This window comes from Zingiber officinale, chromosome 7A, assembly GCF_018446385.1.
Source record: "Zingiber officinale cultivar Zhangliang chromosome 7A, Zo_v1.1, whole genome shotgun sequence".
Lineage (NCBI taxonomy): Eukaryota > Viridiplantae > Streptophyta > Magnoliopsida > Zingiberales > Zingiberaceae > Zingiber > Zingiber officinale.
The window spans coordinates 132,319,431-132,341,809 of NC_055998.1; the positions used below are offsets into that span (position 1 = coordinate 132,319,431).

A 22,379-nucleotide genomic window follows, 5' to 3' on the forward strand; every position below is an offset into this window, starting at 1 on the left:
AAAAATATTTTCACTCCGTAGTCTAATATACTTACCTAATTGCTCCTGATATTTTAAGTATAAAAAGTCTAAAAATGAGTATAATTTTTCTAAATTCAGTACTAGATTTTTTTTAAATGATACTCAATTGGATGAAAAATATACTAGATTTTCTTTAAATGGTGCTGAATTTAGGAGAAATTATATTAAGTAGGAAAAAAATCGTGCTCAATTTAATAGAAAATATACTCGATTCTAGTTTAAAGTACTTAATTTAATATGAATTATACTTGTTTTTAGACTATTTGTATCTAAAAAATATGAGGGTCAATTTTAATAGAAAATATACTTGGTTCTAGTATAAAATGCTGACTTTAAGAAGAATTATACTCATTTTAGTATATTTTCTATCAAATTGAGCACAATTCTTTTTCCACCTCAATTGGATGGAAAATATACTAGATTTTTTTAAATGGTACTAATTGGATAGAAAATATACTAGATTTTCTTTAAATTGTGTTAAATTTAGGAGGAATTATATTAAAACAGGAAAAAAAACTATGCTCAATTTAATAGAAAATATACTCAATTCCAATGTAAAGTGCTGACTTTAGGAGGAATTATACTCATTTTTGGACCTTTTGTACTTAAAAAATCTTAGGAGCAATTAGGTAACAATATTTGCATGAGGGAGTTGAAGCAAATAAAACTTTACATGCATAGAGTGGAAATAAATTTTTTTATGATTGGGAATTGCATGCAAAATTAAAGTTGTGATTGAGGATTTTTCTCTACTTGACCATTTTTTCTACATGTTCTTTACTTTTTAAAATTAATTAATTAATCAATTAAACATGCTGGTCACGTAGCTGTGTTCCAAGAAAGCATATCCTCTAGTCTTTGTTTAGAGCTGTCAGACGGGTCAACCCGTAACGAGGTGAGTTGGCCTGTGATGGGCCAATCATTTGGCGAGGTGGGGCGGGTCAATCCGTCAACTTGGTGGATTGGGAAATTTTCAATCCAACCCAATCCAAGGCGGGTTGCAGGTTTGGTAGGTCAACCCGCGAGCTCATCAATTTTTTTTAAAAAAATAAAAAATATTTCATATCTTCAACGTTTTACTTTCGAAAGATTTTATCGATCAAATATATCCATAAATATGTATTTTAAATATAAATTGACATAAACGAGTACTTACATGGGATGAAAAGTACTATTTTTATTTCAAAATTATAACAAAGAAAGATAATAAACTGACATAAAACTTAACTTACATGTGTTTCTCAACCCCGCGGGACAACTCAAGCTCATCGTGGGTCGACCCGCGTGGGTCGCGGGCCTAGGCAGGTCGATTCACGGTAGACTTGGATTGATAAAATTTCAACCCAACCCGCTTAAATTATTTAATGGGACGGCTCAACCCGATGGACCCAACCCAAATTGATAGCTCTATCTTTGTTTCTAGTCTTCTCCTAGCTGCTCTATAATTGTAGTTGGATTTATGTTAAAATTCGATCATAATTAATTATGATCACTCATTGAATTCACATTTTTATTTAGATTGTAATTTGAATTAAGATTGATAACCGAAAACCACCCCTGACTAGACATCCGACAATCTAACCATCCACCCATAATCGATGGCCTTCAGCAACCTCCAGTTGCTTACTCTATCTAAACTACAACCTGAATATTTCAACTCGGACTCGCTCCAGCCCATCTGCCGTGGCCTCGTATCATCCAACGTTAGAAACGGCGGTTTACGTGAAGCTATTACCTACGTGCATGGGGAGGCGCGCGTCGACGTGCATGGGAGCTGCTGCCGCTGCAACACACGGTCTCCCATCTTTATTATATTAAATTATATTATCATCTCAGGAAAATATTATATAATATTAATATAAATAGAATCCATCTATAAAATATTAATACATTTTAAATTGAGGGTGAGTAATGGGACAATATTTAAGCAGAAAAATAATAAAATGGTTTTATTCATTCGAAGGGACAGTGGTTTTTTCTCGGTCAAGGAGGCACTTTTTATTGATGGAGTGACAGACGTATGTACGTTAACAGTGAGACTACAGAAGCTTGCCACCCGGCCAAAGTGCTAGATGATCGCAATATCTTCTGTAGTGCTGCTCAGCAATCAATACCTATACAAAAATATTATTTCTCTGGCCTGAAAAGTTATATATTTAATACATAAAAAATATTATCTTCTATAGTAACGCTTAAGAAAATTAATCACAGTCAAATTTGAAAAAGAAAGGAAAAAATATGCAGTTTTAATCTTTAGCCCCGAATTGACATGGATTATCTATTTCCTTGTCAAATCATCAAACACTGACCGGGCAGCCCAACCTTCGGCTCGGAGGGGCAGTCAAGAAAGGTCCCCTTTTTCCTTGGGACACGAGTCGTAAAGCAAAAAAGACAGTAGAAAGGCTTGACTTTAGGGGATCCAGAGGACCTTTTTAGCGTGGGCAACACAGTTGGCTTCCTGGTCTGAAGCCAAAACTACGTATAATGAGGAAGCCAGTTCAGCTCTTTGTATCCTAGCTCCTCTTTCCTCCTCTCTCTGTGACAACACACAAGGACCATCTTCCTAGATCTCTCTACTGGTTCTCTTTTTAATCTGTACGTAGCCCTCCATTTGTTACTTACTCTGATCACCAATTTTGTTGTTTTCCTAGTTTCAGTCTTTCGATTTCATCCAGAGTTCCTCGAAAGTACTGCACAGTATCTCATATACTGTCATTTAAATCTATTCATACTCTCGCTTTAAGTCGAATGAATGGGAGCCTTTGCCATTAGCGTTTATGGCATCGCAGGGCTTTCATTGATCCCACATGGAATGGGGCTCTCGCTGTCTCTGATCTTAGAAGATAGACGACATATATGAAATCTCGAGTAGCGAAGGGAACTGTGCCTCCTCTATATAGACCCTCAGATCACCTTGCTAATTAGCTTCTCTGCCTTGCTGCGGTGCTGTCCAAACATTAATGGAGGTATGTGAACTTGGTAGTTTCATATCATCCACTTGGAATCTCTTGATGAGTCTTTGCAGGATGTGGTGATGATGACGACGAACAAGAGGCAGAGCATTCCGGCCTTCGGCAACTGGGACTACTGCAGCGATCTCCCCATCACTCAGTACTTCGAGTCGGCTGTGCAGGCCGGGCTGGTCCGAGGGTGCCAATTCCATGGCGAGGCAGCAGCTGGTGATGATCTCTTCAAGTTGCCACCTCTGCGAGCTTCTTGTGGAGGGAGGGTAAGTAACTGCAGATCTCTTTCTCTCACTTTCTCTTCTATGGTAAACATGCACCTTCTTGCGTACGTCCAGGGTCTGATTGATTTTGTGTCGATTTGAAGGTGAAGAAGGGGGATGAGAAGCAACATCAGAGAGGGCAGGAAAGGAAGCAGGGGAAGGTGTTTGATGATGCTGCTGTGGGAGGAGGAGCAAGGCTGAGGAGAGATCCCAAGGCGGTGGACGAGGACCTGTACAAGATCCCTCCTGAGCTCCTCTACAAGAAGCCCAAAAGGGTAATTGCCTTAGATTTGCATGCTGTCCGTCTTTTCTTCCTAAATCCAGCGTGATTAGAGAGATAAGTGCATGGGTTTGTTTGAGTGCAGAAGAGGGTGCTGAGGAGCTTGTGGTCGGGATGCATGGGATTGCACTGCATTGCATGAGAAGGATGTTACGTTGGAGTACAGCATCAGTCTGGTGGTAGAATTAAGTTAGAGGATATCAAAGAGTTGAATACTTAGTGAGGATCCAAGAAAGTGTTTCTTCTTGTATGGTTTATAGCAATCTAAGTCCATTTCATGCTGACCGTTTCAGTTAGCTCTGTACTTCTGCAACCTCCAGGAACCTGAAGTCCCTGTGTGTTTCTTGTTGATGGAGAGGAAAGCTCTAGTTTCGAGGAGCTCTCCTTGTAGTAAACTGACGAAGAGGAGTTGACTTACTCTCCGCAGAGCAATTTTTTCGATCCAAAACTCATTTGTCCTAGACAGGGCCCTATGGTAATTTGGTCTCTCCTCTTTGTCTCATCAAAGACAAAGTAAAAAAACAAGGAAGTCTTGGACAACACATTTATGCTTTAGAAAATATGACATCTTTAAATCATCAAATGGTTCAATAATTTATTGAATAATAAAAAAACAAATTACACTTCATTTTCTTTCTTTTTACGCGTAGACGAGTTACCTAGCTATTGGGTGATGTCCCGTTATTTAAGTGGAAGAAGGCCAGGCAATGACTAAAGTTGCTATTGTTGACTCCTGATGGTGGATCTTTCATCAGATATGGAGTTTAAGCAAAGACTTGCATGATGGTGAGCACTAATTTGCCGTATGGGATCGTTTGAATGCCTCAGAAGTCCATTTCTTGGTATTCCAAAAGCCCCTCGCACTTCCTGTCATGTTACATATACAAGTTAATCAGCATCGATTTTGTTGATGTATGACTTCATGAACTTTTTCAGTTCCTACAACTCAACGAGGTACGTTTTATGTTCATTATGGTCTGACGAAGAACGTACCCTGCCTCATCCAGCTCGTGGCTGTCCACTTCTCCCCTTTAAGAACTGGGCAGCCTGAATGAAGACTCATTGGGTCTACTTTCCCGTTGAGGTCCTACAATTAGAAAAAGTAAGGCACGCCACTTTTGACCCATGTCTCTTCTGCAGAGTTCATGCTAGCAACGAGATAAAAGGATAGATTGCATTGATAAGTAGGATCATGTCATGAAAGAAGAGTGAGAAGGTGGACCATGTTCCATAAAAGGAGTGCATCTCCCTTGTTTGGTTTGACGCACAGTCCGTGCACAGCCACACCACCACAGCTGCAGTTGCCAGATCCTGCCTGAAGAGGAAAATGTTTGAAAAAGAAAAGGGATCATCGGCAGATTGATGCATGAGGAGATTAGATCATAACTGAAGCAAAGGCTTTTCAAAGATTACACTTCATGAAAACAGTAGTTGGAGATCCAGAACTAAATGGTGGATTAGATGGGTCGACAGTCTTCGAACTAGTCTAGTTCAAGGTCTAAATTTAGATTGAGAACTTGTGAAAAGCAAAAGCATCTTTTGACTCAAAGCAGCCTAACTAACTGAAGTTGAGGAAATGATCATGTCAGTTTAAAAATGTTGCTAACATACATGCAAAAGAATAGAATTTGGGTAAGTACATGCGCTGGTTTACTAAAACCGAGGGAAAAAGTTAACATGACAATTTTAAAAGCTAGTTAGAACATATCAAATGCCAACACATTGCATTAGCAAGCAAATAAGGCATCCATTCTAGTTAGGCTTAAGCAATCGATGCTAGTTAATTTAGGCTAAACTTAGTTCAAAAGGTTTGGATATTATCATTTTTATCTCTACTTAATTGTTTTACAGTTGAGGGTGACAAATGGAAGATGGATCTAAATTGGTTTCCTAGAAGTGGCTAATTTTGGTTAACACTAGTTTGGTTTCCAGTGTGTAAGAGAATTTAGTTTTTACAGACAAGCATTCTCCAAACAGAAACATGATGAGAGATAATTCATCACAACTAACCAATGGAAAGTATGTTTCGCCCCCTTCTACCACATTACTTAAATACATAAGCATCGTGGCGACACGTTGGCCTCCCTTCCCCATTGTCTGCATTGATGGTTTGGAATGCAACAGTAATCCTTGGAGAAAAGAATTGCAATGTAGATTATTATTATTTTCTTTTTTGACAAAAAAAAACATACTTACATTTTCCGGCAGATAATCATGATGTATCAAATAATACTCGGTGGGTTGGTACCTGTGCAACAGAGCATTTCTGATTATTTACTTGTCCATGAATATCCATTCTACAAGAATATTTTGAATTACTGCTACCTAATTACATAAAGCAGCTCTGCATTTTCTTGTGGGACCTGAGTGAAGGTAGCAATCCGCTTTTCAACAGCCTGACAGTACCCAAATATCAAAGGTAAGTCAAGGATAAGTTGGATCTCAAATCAAAGTTGAATTACATGAAGAGGCAAAGAAAATTTGTACATCTATGAATTTGTTATGTATGCCAATCAGCATATTGTCGAAGAAGTAGACACAAATTACCGAGGAGCACCTCCACAAGATAAAGCGACATCAAAAGACTCTTAACACTCACATAAGCTTCCACTACATTAATTAATTAATTAGTTATAAGAGTAATTTGAGATAACTTCTATCTTGGGGCATACAATAAGTGCCAACATTATTGAATTTCACATTTCTGACGATGCAAACACATCCTGCATTATAATAGTGTTTATAATCATGCCCCTACGCCCTTTGCTTCAGTTCATTCAGATGTGTTAACATAAGTCGTGTCAATTATACTTTTAGCTTTAGATGCTTTGTAACTTCCATAGATGAATATTCTCGAATAACGTGGTGATTTCTAGCAAAAGAGTGTCGCTAACTTTTTCTATCTATTCTGCTTTCAGCATTGAAAAACAAGTTTGGCGCCATAATCAAGGTTCTACACAATGACACTACTAAAGCATATTCTCTCACTCTTTACAATCGTTCCTAACATGAGATTCTTCATCAGTTTTCATCTTATAGTTTAATAATTATATTCTACACATATAATATAACTATATGTAATTGATTGTATACAATTAATTAATAGCATTTATAATTAATATTGTATAATTAAGTAGATCTATAATATATAATCCATTATATATAATTAATAAATTAATTAATTAATAAATACCATATAATTCATTAATGGAACTAGTATAACATGTAAGTAAATGCAACTAATATATATATGCAACAACTAACTATTAGAGTAAATAACTTTTTTATTCGTATACATTTAGACCTGAAAGTAAATAAGTATCAAACCTATACTGACACAACATGATACAACATCAAAACTATATCATTCCCTAGTAACTTCTATAGGTAAATGAGTCCATCTAGAGGGTTGTGTGATGAATAATTCCTTATAAAAAAATTCAAGTCAAGTTAGAATGAGTTTTCAGATCATATTCCGGTCAATATGAATACACCATCCCACTATCAGTGAAATAATCAAGCGTACATGAGTTAGAATTACAAGCCCATATTCAATAGGAAGAGGAATTGTATTTCTAAGGACCGATAGTCCTAAAACTAAAAGGCGACTAAAAATTGCAAGTAATACCAACCTGAATCATTGAGAATTTTGTTTGTCCAGGTGTTAGAAAGGTACCATAACTTGTTCGACCATCAGTTGTAACTCTCTAAAAAAACAAGAATGAGGTAAGAAGCATGGAACAATTTCTCAAGACAAATTCATAGTAGCAGAATAAATAGTTGATAGTTTTCTCTTTAACAAAATAAACATTTCATAGGTTTTCAACAATACAACATAAACAGAAATAAATGACACATTGACATAAACATTTGATAGGTTTTCAACAGCACAACCTAAACAGAAATAAATGACACATTGACATAGGAAGTCTTATTTCATGGTTTCTTATTTTCATAAATTTGTTTATTAGAAAATAGACCTAAGAAAAAAGGTGTTCAAGTCAACCTACTAAAAAATAATCCTGATAAAGAAAAGGAGAAATGGGAAAAAATGCATATGTAATTCTTGCACACAAAATAATATTAAAAATTCTCTATTACCAAGACTCGGTTATAAGAACCCGATACAGGTATTGATGTGTAGCAAACATGGATGTTTTTAAAAAAAATTTGCACACAATCAATAAAGTATTAGAATTTGACTAAGAGCCTTGTATGAAGGGGCAAATGAAGAATCCAAGGATGGTAAAACATAGATCCTTCCATCCTGGCCTAGTACGAATTAGAAAATTTTAAAATAAGATTACATTAATATTTGGAAGAAAACAAACAGAAAAGTCATGCTACTTATTGTTAGACACCCATATACATATAAAAATAGTGATTTCAACTGAGAAAAATGACGTGGGTAAAATGTTGTTAAAATAAAATTGACAAAACTAACAAGCACGTTCATAGTCATTGACCTATCAGCACTTCCACTTTCCGGGGAATATGGTGCTGATATTATCAAGTTGTTTCTCATTCAAGAAGTAATAATATATATACATACACATATACGTATATTTATATATGTACATATGTATATATGTATAATTGGACCATATAAAACCAATCATTTGTTTGAGTTTCAAGTCAGATCTAGAAGTTAAACCACCTCTGCAGATAACCTGTCCTCGAGTGTTAAAACAGTATAATGAATGATGCAAAAGAACCAAATAGAAAATACAATAGCAAATCGTGTTAGAATAAAACAGCATAAAGTAAGTAAAAAAAGAGCGCCCCTAATAAAAAAAGGCTAAGCAGGTCCATAAAGTTGTTTCATGTATATTTTATGAGAATGAAAACTTACCTTCCCTGTTTTAGTATCATGCACTTGAGAAACTTGGAGATGAGGCTCAGCAATTGTTTTAAGATAATCACATTCCTGTCAGAGTAACAACACGGCTCTGAGAAATGTATGACAACCTTCAAGTCAATTCAATCAGACTTGCAATATCCATTTCTGCATTGACAAGAAAATCAAACGAGCGTACCTAATTGTCCATATCATCAAAATTCAAAAGGATGCCTCTCTTTCAAAAACTATCAAAAGAGCACCCACCCATAATTTAATTCCCAAACTAGCCTTGTGTCCTCGGAGCAACTTTGGTTAAAGTTGCAGTACCTTAAAGCAGTCTTGACCAAAACTAGTGCAACTTTTGTCAAAATTGCACCACTGTTTTTTTTCTCTCTCTATTTTTTTTCGATATGCTATTACAACAACAACAACAACAACCAAGCCTTTTCCCACTAGGTGGGGTCGGCTGTATGAATCCTTTTACGCCATTGAGCTCTATCTCCTATTATATCATCATCTATATTTAAATAAATTTTATCTTGTTTTATTGTTGCTAACCAAGTCTTTTTTGGTCTTTCTCTTCCTCGTTTGATATGCATATTATCATAGTTTCACATCGCCTAACTGGAGCATTTATTGGTCGTCTAAGTACATGTTCGTACCATCTTAAACGTGTCTCTCGGAGTTTGTCCTCAATAGATGCAACTCCGATTTTCTCTCTAATGCTCTCATTCCTTATTTTGTCCATCTTCATATGTCCACACATCCACCTTAACATCCTCATCTCTGCAACTCACATCTTATGCTCATGTGCTCGAGTCATAGCCCAACATTCAGCTCCATATAACATAGCAGGTCTAACAGCGGTTTTATAGAACTTACCTTTAAGTTTAAGAGGTACTTTACGGTCACATAAAACACCCGACGCTCCCCTCCATTTCACCTATCCTTCTTGTATTCTATGAAGACGTCTCTCTCAATCCCTCAATCATTTTGTAAAAATGATCCTAAATATTTAAATCTCTCGGTTCCGGGCAACTCGTCCTCTCCTATATTAACAATTGTTTCATTACTTCTAATATTGCTAAATTTAAATTCCATATATTCTGTCTTTAATCTACTAAACTTAAAACCTTTCCCTTCTAATGTTTCCCTCCAAGATTCTAGCTTACATTTACTCCTTCACGTGTCTCATCTATCAAAATAATATCATCTGCAAACAACATGCACCACGGTACTGTGTCTTGAATGTGCGCAGTGAGTTCATCCATAATTAGTGTAAAAAGATAGGGATTAGGGCTGATCCTTGATGTAACCCTATCTTTATTAGAAATGCTTCAGTTACTCCGCCTGAAGTCTTTACTCTGGTCGTTACATTCTCATACATATCCTTAATTAGTTCAATATATGTTACGCTAACACCTCTCTTTTCTAAAATTCTCCATATAATTTCTCTTGAGACTCTATCATAAGCTTTTTCTAAGTCAATGAATACCATGTGTAGATCTTGTTTTTGCTCCCGATATTTTTCAATTAATTGTCTAAGGAGATGTATAGCTTCTATTGTCGACCTTCCAGGCATGAACCCAAATTGATTTTCTGTCACTGTGGTCTCCTTCCTTAATCTTTTTTCTATTACTTTTTCCCAAAGTTTCATAGTATGACTCATTAGTTTAATACCCCTATAGTTTGCACAATTTTGTATGTCTCCCTTGTTCTTATATAAGGGAACTAGAGTACTTATCCTCCATTGATCAGACATTCTTTTCGTTTTCAATATCATGTTAAATAATTTTGTAAGCCATTCAATACCTTGTTTCCCTAAGCACTTCCATACCTCTATCGGAATATCATCTGATCCAACGGCTTTTCCATTGTGCATCTCATTTAAAGTTTGTTTTACTTCTGAAGTTTGAATTCTACGATAAAAATTAAAATTTCTATGCTCATTTGACCTAATTAAATTACCTAAGTTAAGTTAGTCACCTAAACCTTCATTAAAAAGTTGATGAAAATACCTCTTCCACCGCTCTTTTATTTCTCCATCATTTACTAATACTCTATTACATTCATCTTTAATACATTTTATTTGGCTAAGATCTCTTGTTTTCCTTTCTCTTACTTTAGCTATTCTATAAATATCTCTTTCCCCTTCTTTTGTATCCAATTTTTGATATAACCGTTCAAAAGTTTCATTTTTTACTTCACTCACTACTTTCTTAGCTTCTTTCTTAGCTATTCTATATTTTTTTAAATTTTCCTCATTCTTACAAATATATAATTCCTTATAAGCTATTCGTTTTTCCGTCACTTTCTCTTGTACTTTCTCATTCCACCACCAAGATTCTTTACTTAATGGTGCATGTCCCTTTGACTCACCAAATACACTCTTAGCTACTATTTTCAACTTTGATACCATCTTATCCCATGTTGTATTAGAGTCATCGTATATCTCACCTAATGCTTGTACTTCTACCTTCTCCTTAAATATATTTTGTTTCCCATCCTTTAACTTCCACCACTTAATTCTAGGAATTGTATATATTTTCTTTCTATTGATACTATGTTTGAGGCGTATATCCAACACTACTACCCTATGTTGGGTAGTTACGCTTTCTCCAGGGATGACTTTGCAATCTTTACAAATCTTTCTATCCTTTTTCCTAAAGTCAATTTGCGATTTATTATTCCCACTTTTGAATGTGACTAAGTGTTCTTCTCTTTTCTTAAAAAACGTATTACCTAATATAAGGTCATATGCTATCGCAAAATCTAATATAGTTTTCTCTTCCTCATTCCTCGTTCCAAACTCATAACTCCCATGTACTCTCTCATATTCCTCATTTTTCACTCCGACATGCCCATTTAGATCACCTCCTATTAAAATCATTTCACTTGGTGGAATATTTTGTAATATTTCATCTAAGTCCTCCCAAAACCTTGATTTGGTAGCTTCATCTAATCCTACTTGTGGTGCATATACGCTAATTATGTTCATAGTTTCTTTCGCCACTATTATCTTAAGGGCTATAATTCTATCCCCTTTTCTAACTACTCCTACAACTTCATCCTTTAACAAACTATCTACAATGATACCCACTCCATTTCTTGCTTTACTCTTTCCAGTGTACCATAACTTAAAACCCGAGTTCTCTATCATCTTTGCCTTCTCGCCTATCCATTTTGTCTCTTGTACACACAAAATACTAATTTTTCTCCTAATCATCATATCTACTACCTCCATTGATTTACCAGTGAGAGTTCCTATATTCCATGTTCCAAATCTTAGATTATTAGTTTTCTTATCATAGTTGTTCTTATCTAACCTATGGTGTGAGAACTTTTGTCTATTTAACACTACACCCAAATTCTCATGGAGATGTAGCGGTCCTTGCTGAGACGTTACAGTCGGACCCTGTAAGGCGAACTCTTGCATATTTATCACTACACCCGAGTTCTGGAGATGTAGCGGTCCTTGCCGAGACGTTACAGTCGGACCCTGCAACGCGTTCCTTCCGGGGAACAACCTAGCATTAGCACAATAGTTTAATGGATTCATTCATTGAATATTTGTCATAGTTTGACGCTGGCTGGCAACCTAACGTAACCCTCCTCCTTTATCCGGGCTTGGGACCGGCCATGACCGGTCATCATGGCCGGAGTTTTTCGATATGCTATTAGAAGAGGAAAAAAGAAAATGAAGGAAAAGGAAACAAAAGTAAACACAAAAACCTAAAAACAATAAAAAATCAACTTATATAATGTCTAAAATTTCATCTCCATTCTCAACTAAAGAAATAACCTCAACAACAAAAATCTCTTTCTTATCAATAAACACAATATCTTACCTACCCTCCTTGGAGCAACTTTGACCAAAGCTATACCATCTTGGAGCAGCTTTGCCAAAACCACTCCAAGATGAAGCACACAGGGGCATTTTGGGTATCAATTTATGGGTGGAGCTGCTGTTTTGATAATTTATGAAAGAAAGTCACTCTTTTGACGATAAGAATAATCAGGGGTGCTCTTTTGATTTTTTTGCCGTTCTAAATTACATAAAAAATAATAATGGCAAAGTTCTGTTTAAGTTGGGAAGCAATGAGAGACCAACCATTAACGGTGTACACAAAAACCATATAATAAAAGAATCTACATAAAAAATATTGGATGCATATAATATTTGTTAAAATTTATAAGCAAAATGCAGAAATGCATAAAGAAGTGAAGAGGTGGAAAAATACAAGATATGTTTTTCTCCCAGATCTAATACTGTTATTTTATTTTCAAGAATATAGCACAAGGGATGGACAAACACAGTGAATAAATACCAACTTCTAAAATTAGTGAACCAAGTTGATTATGATTACAGGAACTTGGTAACTTTGGCAAGGACAAAGATCGAAAGGAAAAAAAAAATCCTAACACCAGCAACGCACACCATACATGTATGTATATATATATATATAAAAGATGAAATAAAACATTATTGAGAAAAAAAAACATCCTTAGAAGGGAAATGAGATACCTCCATGGTTAAGAAATTACGAAAAAGAATAATCCGTGGTGACCAACTGAGAATTTCAGGTTTTACCTAAATAAACAAATAAGAATATCAATATTAGTTAATGGGTATTACAAACAATCTGACAGACCATAAGAGGATCTATGGCCCAAATTTAGCTCTAATTGAGACAATTGGCACGCATTTGATAATAGGAAAGTATTTTGGACTAGCAAAAACTGCACCGAGTGACTAAATGCTCAGACCTAAATAACCTTTACGATTGGAAAAATGTATAAAATTCAAGATGATGGAGCTGTCAAAAAGACAATTTCAGTTGTTAAAATTAAAGAACAAGTTAGCCAATTGCTTAAACATGTTAAAATTATCACAAGCTTTCAGAAATATAGATTGTCCAACACCCACAGATTGGCAGTAACTTAGAAAATTGTTTGTCATAGCCAATGATTCCACTATAAGTGTAGAAGCATGTTGCAACTCCATTAGTAAGTTAGGGTTTCTTGACCAAGCAAACACTAAGATCTATTGTTAAACTCTTTTATTCATCGCCTAACACCTCTTAGCTTAGGTAGTTGAGCATGAAAAATAAACTACAAGATCCAAATAAAGAAAAGTGTTTAATGTATCACATTGTGTCATTTCCTTCTATTGTTGATTTTTTTTTCATATTATCTTAAAATATATAGTTCTAACTAGTTATTTTTTCAACATCCCATATTCAATATAGTCTCATTCAATCTCGGAAGGTAGATGAACTACACAACTTTAGATAGTTTGCATATACTCCACTCGTATCAAATGAGAGAGCCATGGTAGTGTTGGCTCTGCATGTTGAATTGGAGTAAGGCCCTACTCCATTCCAAAATTACTAGTGATTTAGGATGACGACAAAGAGAACAATCCATAATCGCAAATTGATTCCAATTATAAAGACTTAACATGCACAGCATTATTATTATTATTGAGACTGTGTACCATATTCGCTATTACTATATTAATCATTATATCTTCCATATATTGTCTATATATTTTGTATAAATAAGCATGTTAGTCTACAATCCTGAATCAAAAAAGAAAGAAATTTCTTTTCTTCTTTTCTATTCTCTTTTATGTGCTCTATCAAGGGACTCCCTCTTCATATACATAATCAAGCACCATACTTATCTTTGTAGGACTAATGGATATGGAGTATCATAGCTTAAACATGCCCCTTTCTGTCCATCATAGCTCAGAAGCAGTGATCTAATGCTAATACAATGTTGAATTAGGGTGAAGCCCATTCCATCCAAAGATGACTAGTCAGTTGGGATGGGAATACCATCCTTACGTATAGACAAAATAAACTACCACACTTATCTGTGTGAGACTTATTAACAATACAATGTACATATTGGTCTCTTTCTTATACTTTGAATTTTGGATTAAGTGGTTAGTTAATCAAGTATTAGAGCAGGATGTTGGAGGTTTGCTTCCCACCTATGCCAAAATGAATATCTAATCAACTCATGTATTGGGAGCTCAAAGTTAATCAAGTCAAATGCCCCACCCACACATCAAGAGGGAGGCTTAACAATATAAAGATATAATTTGATCAATTTCCTAATAGCTTGAGCTTTTTGGGATAATGGTTAGTCAATCAATTTTAGTAGGATTAACGGCTGCAATACCTTCAATCAAAAGATGACTAACTCAATCTTAGGACTAGTTGTTTGAGATGACCCATTAAGAAAAACTAGTTTCCAAGAGGATAATTTGACCTTGTAACTATTTTTGGGGCAATGACTAGAACTTGTATGCCCTAGCTATTTGAGCCTACTACATGAATCTTATCCATCATTGAGCTTTAATTATGATTATATCATCAGCATTACTCGAATAATTTGGTCGCTTTTAGTTAAAAAAAATATAGTTATCTCCAATCTCTCACTCTATCCCTCATAACTTTCAGCTAATTACATTCTTCAAGTGAAAGCAAGCAGACGGGCAAATATCCATGTTAATTTTGTAGGCCTTAAGAGAATTTGTTAATTCCTTTCACTTCTAATATTCAATTATGGAAAACCAAGTCATGGTCCAGTTAGCTTCACAGACCTGGATGAACCTCATGACAGTGTGCATGATAGGAAAGAAACAAAAATTGGATGATAAAACTTGAAATAAATCTAGTCCATTAAAGATCTGAAAAAGAAGCAACTATGTTCTGTGGCTTTTTATAACTGCTCTACACAAGGTGAAGACCATTTTTGTAAGAAACTAAAGTCACGAAAAGAAGTACTCTCAGCAAAAACACACCATCATCATCATATTTTTCCCAATTATTTTTTCCCAAAAATTTGGGGTTGGCTAGATGATGTTAACAAAAATTAAAAAGAGCAACCCGGTGCACAAAGCTCCCACCATGCGGGGTCCCGGGGAAGAATTCATTGTACGCAGCCTTACCCTGCTTTTTGCAAGAAGCTGTTTCCAGGATTTGAACCCGTGACCTTTTGGCCACAAAGCAACAACTTTACCGTTGCACCAAGGTTCCCCTTCATGATGTTAACATTATTTTGTAAAATTAAACAACAAGAAAACGTGCATAAGTATTTCATCATTTTGAAAGGAAGCCAAAGCATACCAGTCCAAGATGAAGGAAAGCAGACTGTTTATTGGACACCCAGGGAGAAGGGCCTAGGACAAAGAGTTTGTTAAGAAAGATTGGAAGTTTGCTCATAGTTTATGATACTAAATCAGCAAAAGCTTTAACTCATTGAAAAACAAAGATCATTTTGCAAAATTCTTCCGTTTACTTGGATTTTGCATTCCTCTAATTTATGTATGTGAAGGTGGACACAAATTCTTAGATATTACCTAGACTATATATATATTTATATATATCAATAATTACATGACTTTGAAAAAAACATCTGAACGAAAATAACATGAAACCCTAATAATACACCCTCTGAAATGTAGAAATTTAATAAGCAACATTGTAACTGTGAACAACAGTTTCATCTAAAACAAGCTTTTTGAAAAGCATGCAACAGTGAAATCATCATTGAGAAAAAACACAAGATTGACAAGATATAAAATTGGAGATAGTTTGAATCTAACGTACATGGTAAAGACAAGTTAGACAACTACTACCACGCATATCACATCATTCTTCCTTAACTAAATATGTCATCTTATCTAGTAATTGAAATCTAACATAATTAGGAAGTGTGTGAAACACCCTAACTTATCACACTAGAAAAATACTTGGATACTTGAAAGTTGTATAACTTAATCAAAATATATAGTTGCAGTAGAAGAGAAGCTTGGTTCGTGTTAGCTTTAAAACCTAGCATATACTTCATGAACGTGTTAAGAAATTACATGGTTATCTTATTAAAGTCACACAACATAATTCTACCTGAGAGTTAGGGAGTATTTAAACTAAGAGTTCTTGAATACAACAAAGTAATGCTCCCTGAGAACTTCAATTAAAGCATCAAGAGTAGATTAACTGCAAGCCCATTCAAGATGAAATTATACCAGATAACTTTTCCAAATTCCAGAATTGTAGCAACTGGAGGAAAGTACCTGCAGGCATTACAAGTATGGCATCACTTAAAGATTGAATCATGCAAATTAAGAAGATCGAAAACAACTATTCTATTGTCTGAACTTTACAGAACAATAAGATCATTTGTTGCTTGAGACAGAGTATTTGTTTTAGGAACCCCAAGAACAGAGTGGAACTCCATTGAGTGCTTACATGAAGAGTGTATCCCCAATAAAAATCATTGAGGAAAAGGAGAGAGATAAATGTCTAAATCATAAATCTTAATGTTTTTAATAAATAAATTTTTAATATTTTGGTGTTTCTCCCTCTTTTGCTTCCTTCCAAGGCAACAGTTGGATGGAAAATATATCATAATTATTTTCCTATAAATTTTCTCATACAACCGTTTTCTTTCCTTAGCTGTTTCCCTTCCCTTCTAGGAAAGATGGCCTTACGGCTGTATTAGCTACTTTCATATACGACATGTTGAGAGTGGATTTCCTACAAATAGGTCCTTGTGTACTTTCAGATTGAATTTATATCAATTTAAAGCAAATATTTTGATTAATATTTAAGCGGAATAATAGAGATAAGAAAAACTTAGGATCAATTACGTTGCCATACTTCCTTTTTAACTTAATTTTCATTTATGAATTCATGATTCACTATCAGTTCCAATAATTTTGTGCCTAATATAGGTTCACATTGTCGTACAAATTGGAACTTTCATGGATGAAATACTATGGTCGTCTTCTTTCTACTTTGGCTTTCTTTATAAATAGGACAGGAAAGATAACATACATAGCGATTCTGATCAGATGTGCCACGCTGACAACGATTTCGAAAAAGGATAACAGTAGGTGAGGACCCAGTAGGGAAAGGGAAAAAGGAAACGGACCAAGGATCATGCCGACGGTGATGAAGGTGAGGAACAGGATGACGCACACGGATTGAGCCATCCTCGCAACCAAAATCGACCACCAGAACAAAATTGCCTCTTCGTACTCTCTCCCTCTCCTCCGCGCATGGATTGGAGAAGAAACGGCGGAAGAGCGCAAGGATGAGGAGGAAATGATTCATGGAGTCGAGTAACGCCGACAGCCGGCGAGGCGAGGCGTTTCTGAACGGGAGAGGAGAAGTTAGGTTTTAGAAAATAAAAGGAAAAAAAACAATTGACAGCGGTAGAGAAAGTGTAGCAACGGCGAACGTCGACAGCGTGGGTTTTTTTTTTTTTGTCTTTTATTTTTCAAAATCTAACGGTGCGTTTGGTTTATTTATATTTCCATTTATTTTTTAGAAAATTATTTTTTTTTTATTTTTTAGAAAATAATTTTTGTGTATTTTTTATTTTCTTAAAAAATATTTTTTATTTGTTTATAAATGAACATAAAAAAATATAAACCAAACACGTTTTTATTTTATCAAAAAAATAAAATAAAAAATAATCTGAAAAATACAAACCAAATATCCCTTAATATTTTAAGTCCACGTAATTAAAAATGAAATAGTTCACTTAGCATTAATTACGTTGCAATACTTCCTTTTTTGTTTTTTTTTTATTCACTATTAAGTTTCAATCCACCGCCTCTTATTTTACGCGCCTCTACATAGGGCTTTAAATGAATCAAGCGTTCGTGAACAAATTTGGTGTTCGGCTTGATAAGAGTTTATTTATGTTCGTTCAATATACATAAGGTTAATTAAACAAACAAGTTTGAACAGCTCGTTAAGCTAAATAAACAAGCTTGAACACATATATGTTCAGTTCGTTAATGTTCGTGAACAACGTTCACGAACTATATTTATTAATAAAACTCTTTTCAATACGTTAAATAAATAATAAAATAAAAATAATAATAAATTTAAATTATTAACCCAATAACCAATCAAACAACTAAAAGTTTCCAACAATCAAACAAGCTTGAATTGAGAGTTTAATAACACTTAAACGAACAAAGCTTGAACCAAGCTCAAGCCAAGCTCGAACCAAGCTCAAACCAAACTTGAATTGAGAACTTGATAACATCTAAACGAACCAAGTTCAAGTCAAGTTTCAAACAAGCTCAAGCTCATAAAAAATAAATCAAGCTAAGCTTGAACACTCATTTCAAAAGCTTGGTTCATTTTAAACTCGGCTCAGCTCACCTTGGTTATCTTATCAAATAAGCTTGAACACCTCAAAGCTCAGCTTAGCTCGACTTGTTTACAGCCCTACCTCTGCGCAATGCGAACGTGACAGGTATTTATTTATTTTTTATTCTTTTAAGCTCCTTAGTAAAAAAAATTATTAGGCAGGCCAACTGTGTAGGATTTTAAAATTCTATATGAATTTTGATATGCCGTACATTCCCCACCATGAGCATTTAAAATTTTATTCTTTTGAATTTTTTTTATATTTAATGCTATAATTAAATCTCTAACCCCTAAAATAAAATTTAATTCACATAACTAAGAACTAAAAGAAAAATAAATAAAATTTTAAAAAAACTATATATATATATATATATATATATATATATATATATATATATATATATATATATATATATATATATATATATATATATATATTGCAATGATATATTACGAATCATTCACTGTGAAATGGTCTGCTAATCTAAGCGTTTCGATTTATTTTTTATTTTATTTTTAAATTTTGGGTCAAGGTGTCTGGATTAAATCCTGATGCCTTAATTTTTTAAAAAAAATTAAAAATAAAAAATTCCTTAAATTTTAAACTCAAACCTCCTAAATACATATATTATACCTTGTGAGCATCTAAAATTATTTATCTTGAATATTATAATCTAAAATAAAATTTGAACCTTAGGAGAAAAAACTTAAACTCATTATCAAGGTCCTATAGTGTAACAAATGAAACAAGTGCCTCAAACCCAAAAAAAAAATTGGAGCTCCAATTTTTTTTCAAAAAACTTAATAGGTTGATATGTTCATGAGCCTATTTTTAAGAAACTTATAAGTAATAGTTGATAAATAAGTCATATCTTAATTTGTATCTAAAAAAATATTCTATCTTAATTTTAAACATGATTATATAGAAAAAAAATTGACAGATTCAAAAAACGATGAATAAGAGAGAAGAAATCAACAAATTAATCAAACATTCACACGTTGAAGAGAGGGAGGAGTTTATTTCTTTTCTCCAAGAGTTCAGAAAAATCTAGATTTGATCAAACCTTAGTTGAAGTTGAACATATTGCAAGTGAAGTATGAATTAAACCTATTTTTCGAGAAAAGCGCATCATTCGAAGAAAAAGACAATTTGATAAAATCAACAGTGAAAAGGTGCCTCAATCTCTTAAAGAATTTTTTCAAGTTAATTATTTCATATTTATAATTGTTCAAGCTCTTTCTTCACTTCAAATTCAGTTTGAACAATTTCAAAAGTACGAAAAAACTTTGATATATATATATGCAATTTTTTTTATTTATTTTTAGTTTGTGGATATGTCATTTAGGTATTAACTTTAAAGTTTAGGAGTTGGGTTATAGTATTAAGTAAAAAAAATCAAATCGAAAAAAAATTTGCTCACGGAATATACAACGTAAGATCCTTAGAGTAACATTTCTCTCTATATATATAATATTATGTTATCTTGGGTGACACATAGGCTACATTTGGTAGAGTGTAATCTGTGTTGTAATATAATCAGTATTACACTACAAGGCTGATTATTTTGTTTGATTTAATTTTAAATTTGTAATATAATGTAATCTAAATTACAAAAGGTAGTGAAGTTTTGTAATCTGGATTACAAAGCAAATAATATGTAATCTGATTACATTACGAGGTCACCGTTTAATCAAAATTTAAATTCCGAATATACCCCTAGTACACCACGACTGTCGGGCATCGTCGTCGACCGCCGCCACAGGTGGCCACTACCGGCCGCTGGTCGCCGCCAGCCCTCGCCCATCGTCGGTCGCCGCCGCGGCCGGCGACCACCGCCGGTCGATGGTTGTCTCCGTCGCTGGTTGCCGATTGCCAGCGGCCGGTGGCCGGCGGCGACCGCTGGTTGCCGCAAGCTCCGACAGAGGTGCGACGACCATCGGTAGAGGTCATAGGATATTTTTGTCATTTTATAATAATACGAATTAAATTGCTTATAAAAAATAATGGACACCAAACAAAAGAATGTAAACACTCTTGTAATCAAAGATTACATACATTACATTACCAAATGTAGTAATGTAATCAAGATTACATTACATTACAAATTTGATTACATTACAAGCTAGATTTCATTACATCCAACCAAACGTAGTCATAGTGCGCGACTATGTGTGGCTCAAATTTTTCCTTTTTATTTTTTATTTATTTATTATTATTTTTCCTTTGAGGTTAAGTCATTTAGGGTTTTACCTTTAAGGTTTAAGAGTTAGATTATAGTATTAAGCACATAAAAATTTTCATACCAAAAAAAAAATTGAGGTGCTCACAAGATGTGCGGTGTAAGGTGTGTGGGATAACAAAACTCTCTCTATATATAAAATAAGTGATCAAGAGAACAATACGAATGTATAGGATTTAGTTTCATGTCATTCCAAACTCTCCAGGTCTATCAGTCGGTTTTGATTGAAACCAACTGATGGACTTATAAATCTCGGAATGATATGGAATTTGATTATATGCGTTCGTCTAATTCTCCTGATTATATCAATGTCCTCAAACATTATTTTTCATATGTCATATTGAGAGCATCAATTCAATTTGGGACATTTCTATTAGGATATTTCAGGAGCTAAAGGGAGGTGAATATCTTCTTTTGCTTCGTCTTGTTGATTTGTTGCAGCGGAAAACTTAAAGCAATCGCTAACACTAGGATTTACATGGTATACATCTTCTTGAGATGACTAATTCAATGATCCACATAGTATGCCTTTCGATATGATAAATTCATTCCAAATCATGATTTCATCTCATTCTGAACGTCACAAAATGACTTTGAATATGAGAAGTTATAAAAGAAGATGTGCATGCAAGATGATCAGTTGTTGCCATATAAATACCGCACTGATGACCCTCTAAATATTTATTAACTGATCTCGTCCGGGAGCTAAGTCAGATGAAGGCGGGCTGCACTATCGCTGGTGTTGACGTAAAGTCGCGGCGAAGCCTGGACGATCTGGCACCCGCCGGAAAAGCTTACATGAGCGGATGACAGGGGGGTGGAGAAGCAAAGGTCCTTCGCACACTCAGACGATCCCATGAGTCGTTAGAGACCAGAAACCAAGGAAAAAGTTCTCAGGTCAAGCCCTCCGACGCTCAAGTCAGGTACTTTTTCCCCAGAAAGCATAGAGAAAGGACGAAAAGTAAGAGACGAGTATGGAAGGACGAGTGAGCGTACCTGCGTAAGGACGAAGCCTCCCTTTTTATACTGCTGTGGACGTTTATAGAGTATGGCGGGTGTCAGGGAATGTCGGGCGTCAGTCCTTGTCTGGCAGTGATTGACACGGGGCATCTTCTTATAGGTCAAAGAAGGAATCTGGGGGTAATGAGCCCTAGACCGTTAACATATTCCCTGACACGCTGTGATTATTCTCTGACGGGTGGTTACAATTCTCTGACTTGCTTGTCCTGTAGTATATGCTTGTCTCCACCTGTTAACCCTGGACTGGGTCTTCATACTGGCCAACCCCGACCTGTGGGTACAGACCTGTCGCCAACTTGTACTTGCCATATCGCAAATCCCGATCTGCACATTCGACCCTCTCTCGCATGTCTTGTCTTGTGAACTACTGACCTACCTTGTGAGCTACCGCCCTGCCTTGCCTTGTACAGCGACCTGTACGCCTTAGTCTGGTTTTGATTATCTCGCCTCTGGACCTGTACGCCTCAATTTATTTCTGCTTATCCTGAGTCCTGACCTGTATATGTCTGTCGTGACCAGTATGCCTTGATTTGTATTTCCTGACCTGTACATCGTAAATCATGTGTCT

General features: G+C 35.0%; 2 protein-coding genes across 7 annotated transcripts; one reads left to right on the top strand and one right to left on the bottom strand.

The window, feature by feature from the left end:
* The first annotated feature begins 2,465 nt into the window (after positions 1-2,465).
* Positions 2,466-3,823, top strand: LOC122000515. Of its 4 annotated transcripts, none has more exons than XM_042554898.1 (5): positions 2,466-2,616; positions 2,811-2,987; positions 3,047-3,250; positions 3,352-3,522; positions 3,613-3,823. In XM_042554898.1, the coding sequence occupies exons 2-5, from the start codon at positions 2,982-2,984 to the stop codon at positions 3,667-3,669; spliced, it is 438 nt and encodes a 145-aa protein (XP_042410832.1). In that variant the 5' UTR covers positions 2,466-2,616; positions 2,811-2,981; the 3' UTR covers positions 3,670-3,823. The 4 variants fall into 4 exon arrangements, with proteins under 4 accessions (XP_042410832.1, XP_042410829.1, XP_042410831.1 ...); XM_042554897.1 differs by having other exon boundaries at positions 2,472-2,616; positions 2,794-2,987; XM_042554896.1 differs by having other exon boundaries at positions 2,475-2,616; positions 2,697-2,987.
* Positions 3,824-4,083: 260 nt separating this feature from the next.
* Positions 4,084-17,633, bottom strand: LOC122002628 (prolyl 4-hydroxylase 1-like). 3 transcript variants are annotated; one of them, XR_006117687.1, is made up of 12 exons: positions 17,317-17,632; positions 16,409-16,456; positions 15,507-15,559; positions 12,893-12,958; positions 8,380-8,454; positions 7,160-7,234; positions 5,853-5,923; positions 5,724-5,775; positions 5,538-5,624; positions 4,750-4,838; positions 4,521-4,614; positions 4,084-4,394 (listed from the first exon to the last, which is right to left on the bottom strand). XR_006117687.1 is itself a non-coding variant. In XM_042557861.1 (12 exons), the coding sequence occupies exons 1-12, from the start codon at positions 17,375-17,377 to the stop codon at positions 4,321-4,323; spliced, it is 849 nt and encodes a 282-aa protein (XP_042413795.1). In that variant the 5' UTR covers positions 17,378-17,631; the 3' UTR covers positions 4,084-4,320. The 3 variants fall into 3 exon arrangements, 1 of the variants encoding a protein (XP_042413795.1); XM_042557861.1 differs by having other exon boundaries at positions 4,750-4,842; positions 17,317-17,631; XR_006117686.1 differs by having other exon boundaries at positions 4,340-4,394; positions 4,521-4,838; positions 17,317-17,633.
* Between the last annotated feature and the right edge of the window lie 4,746 nt (positions 17,634-22,379).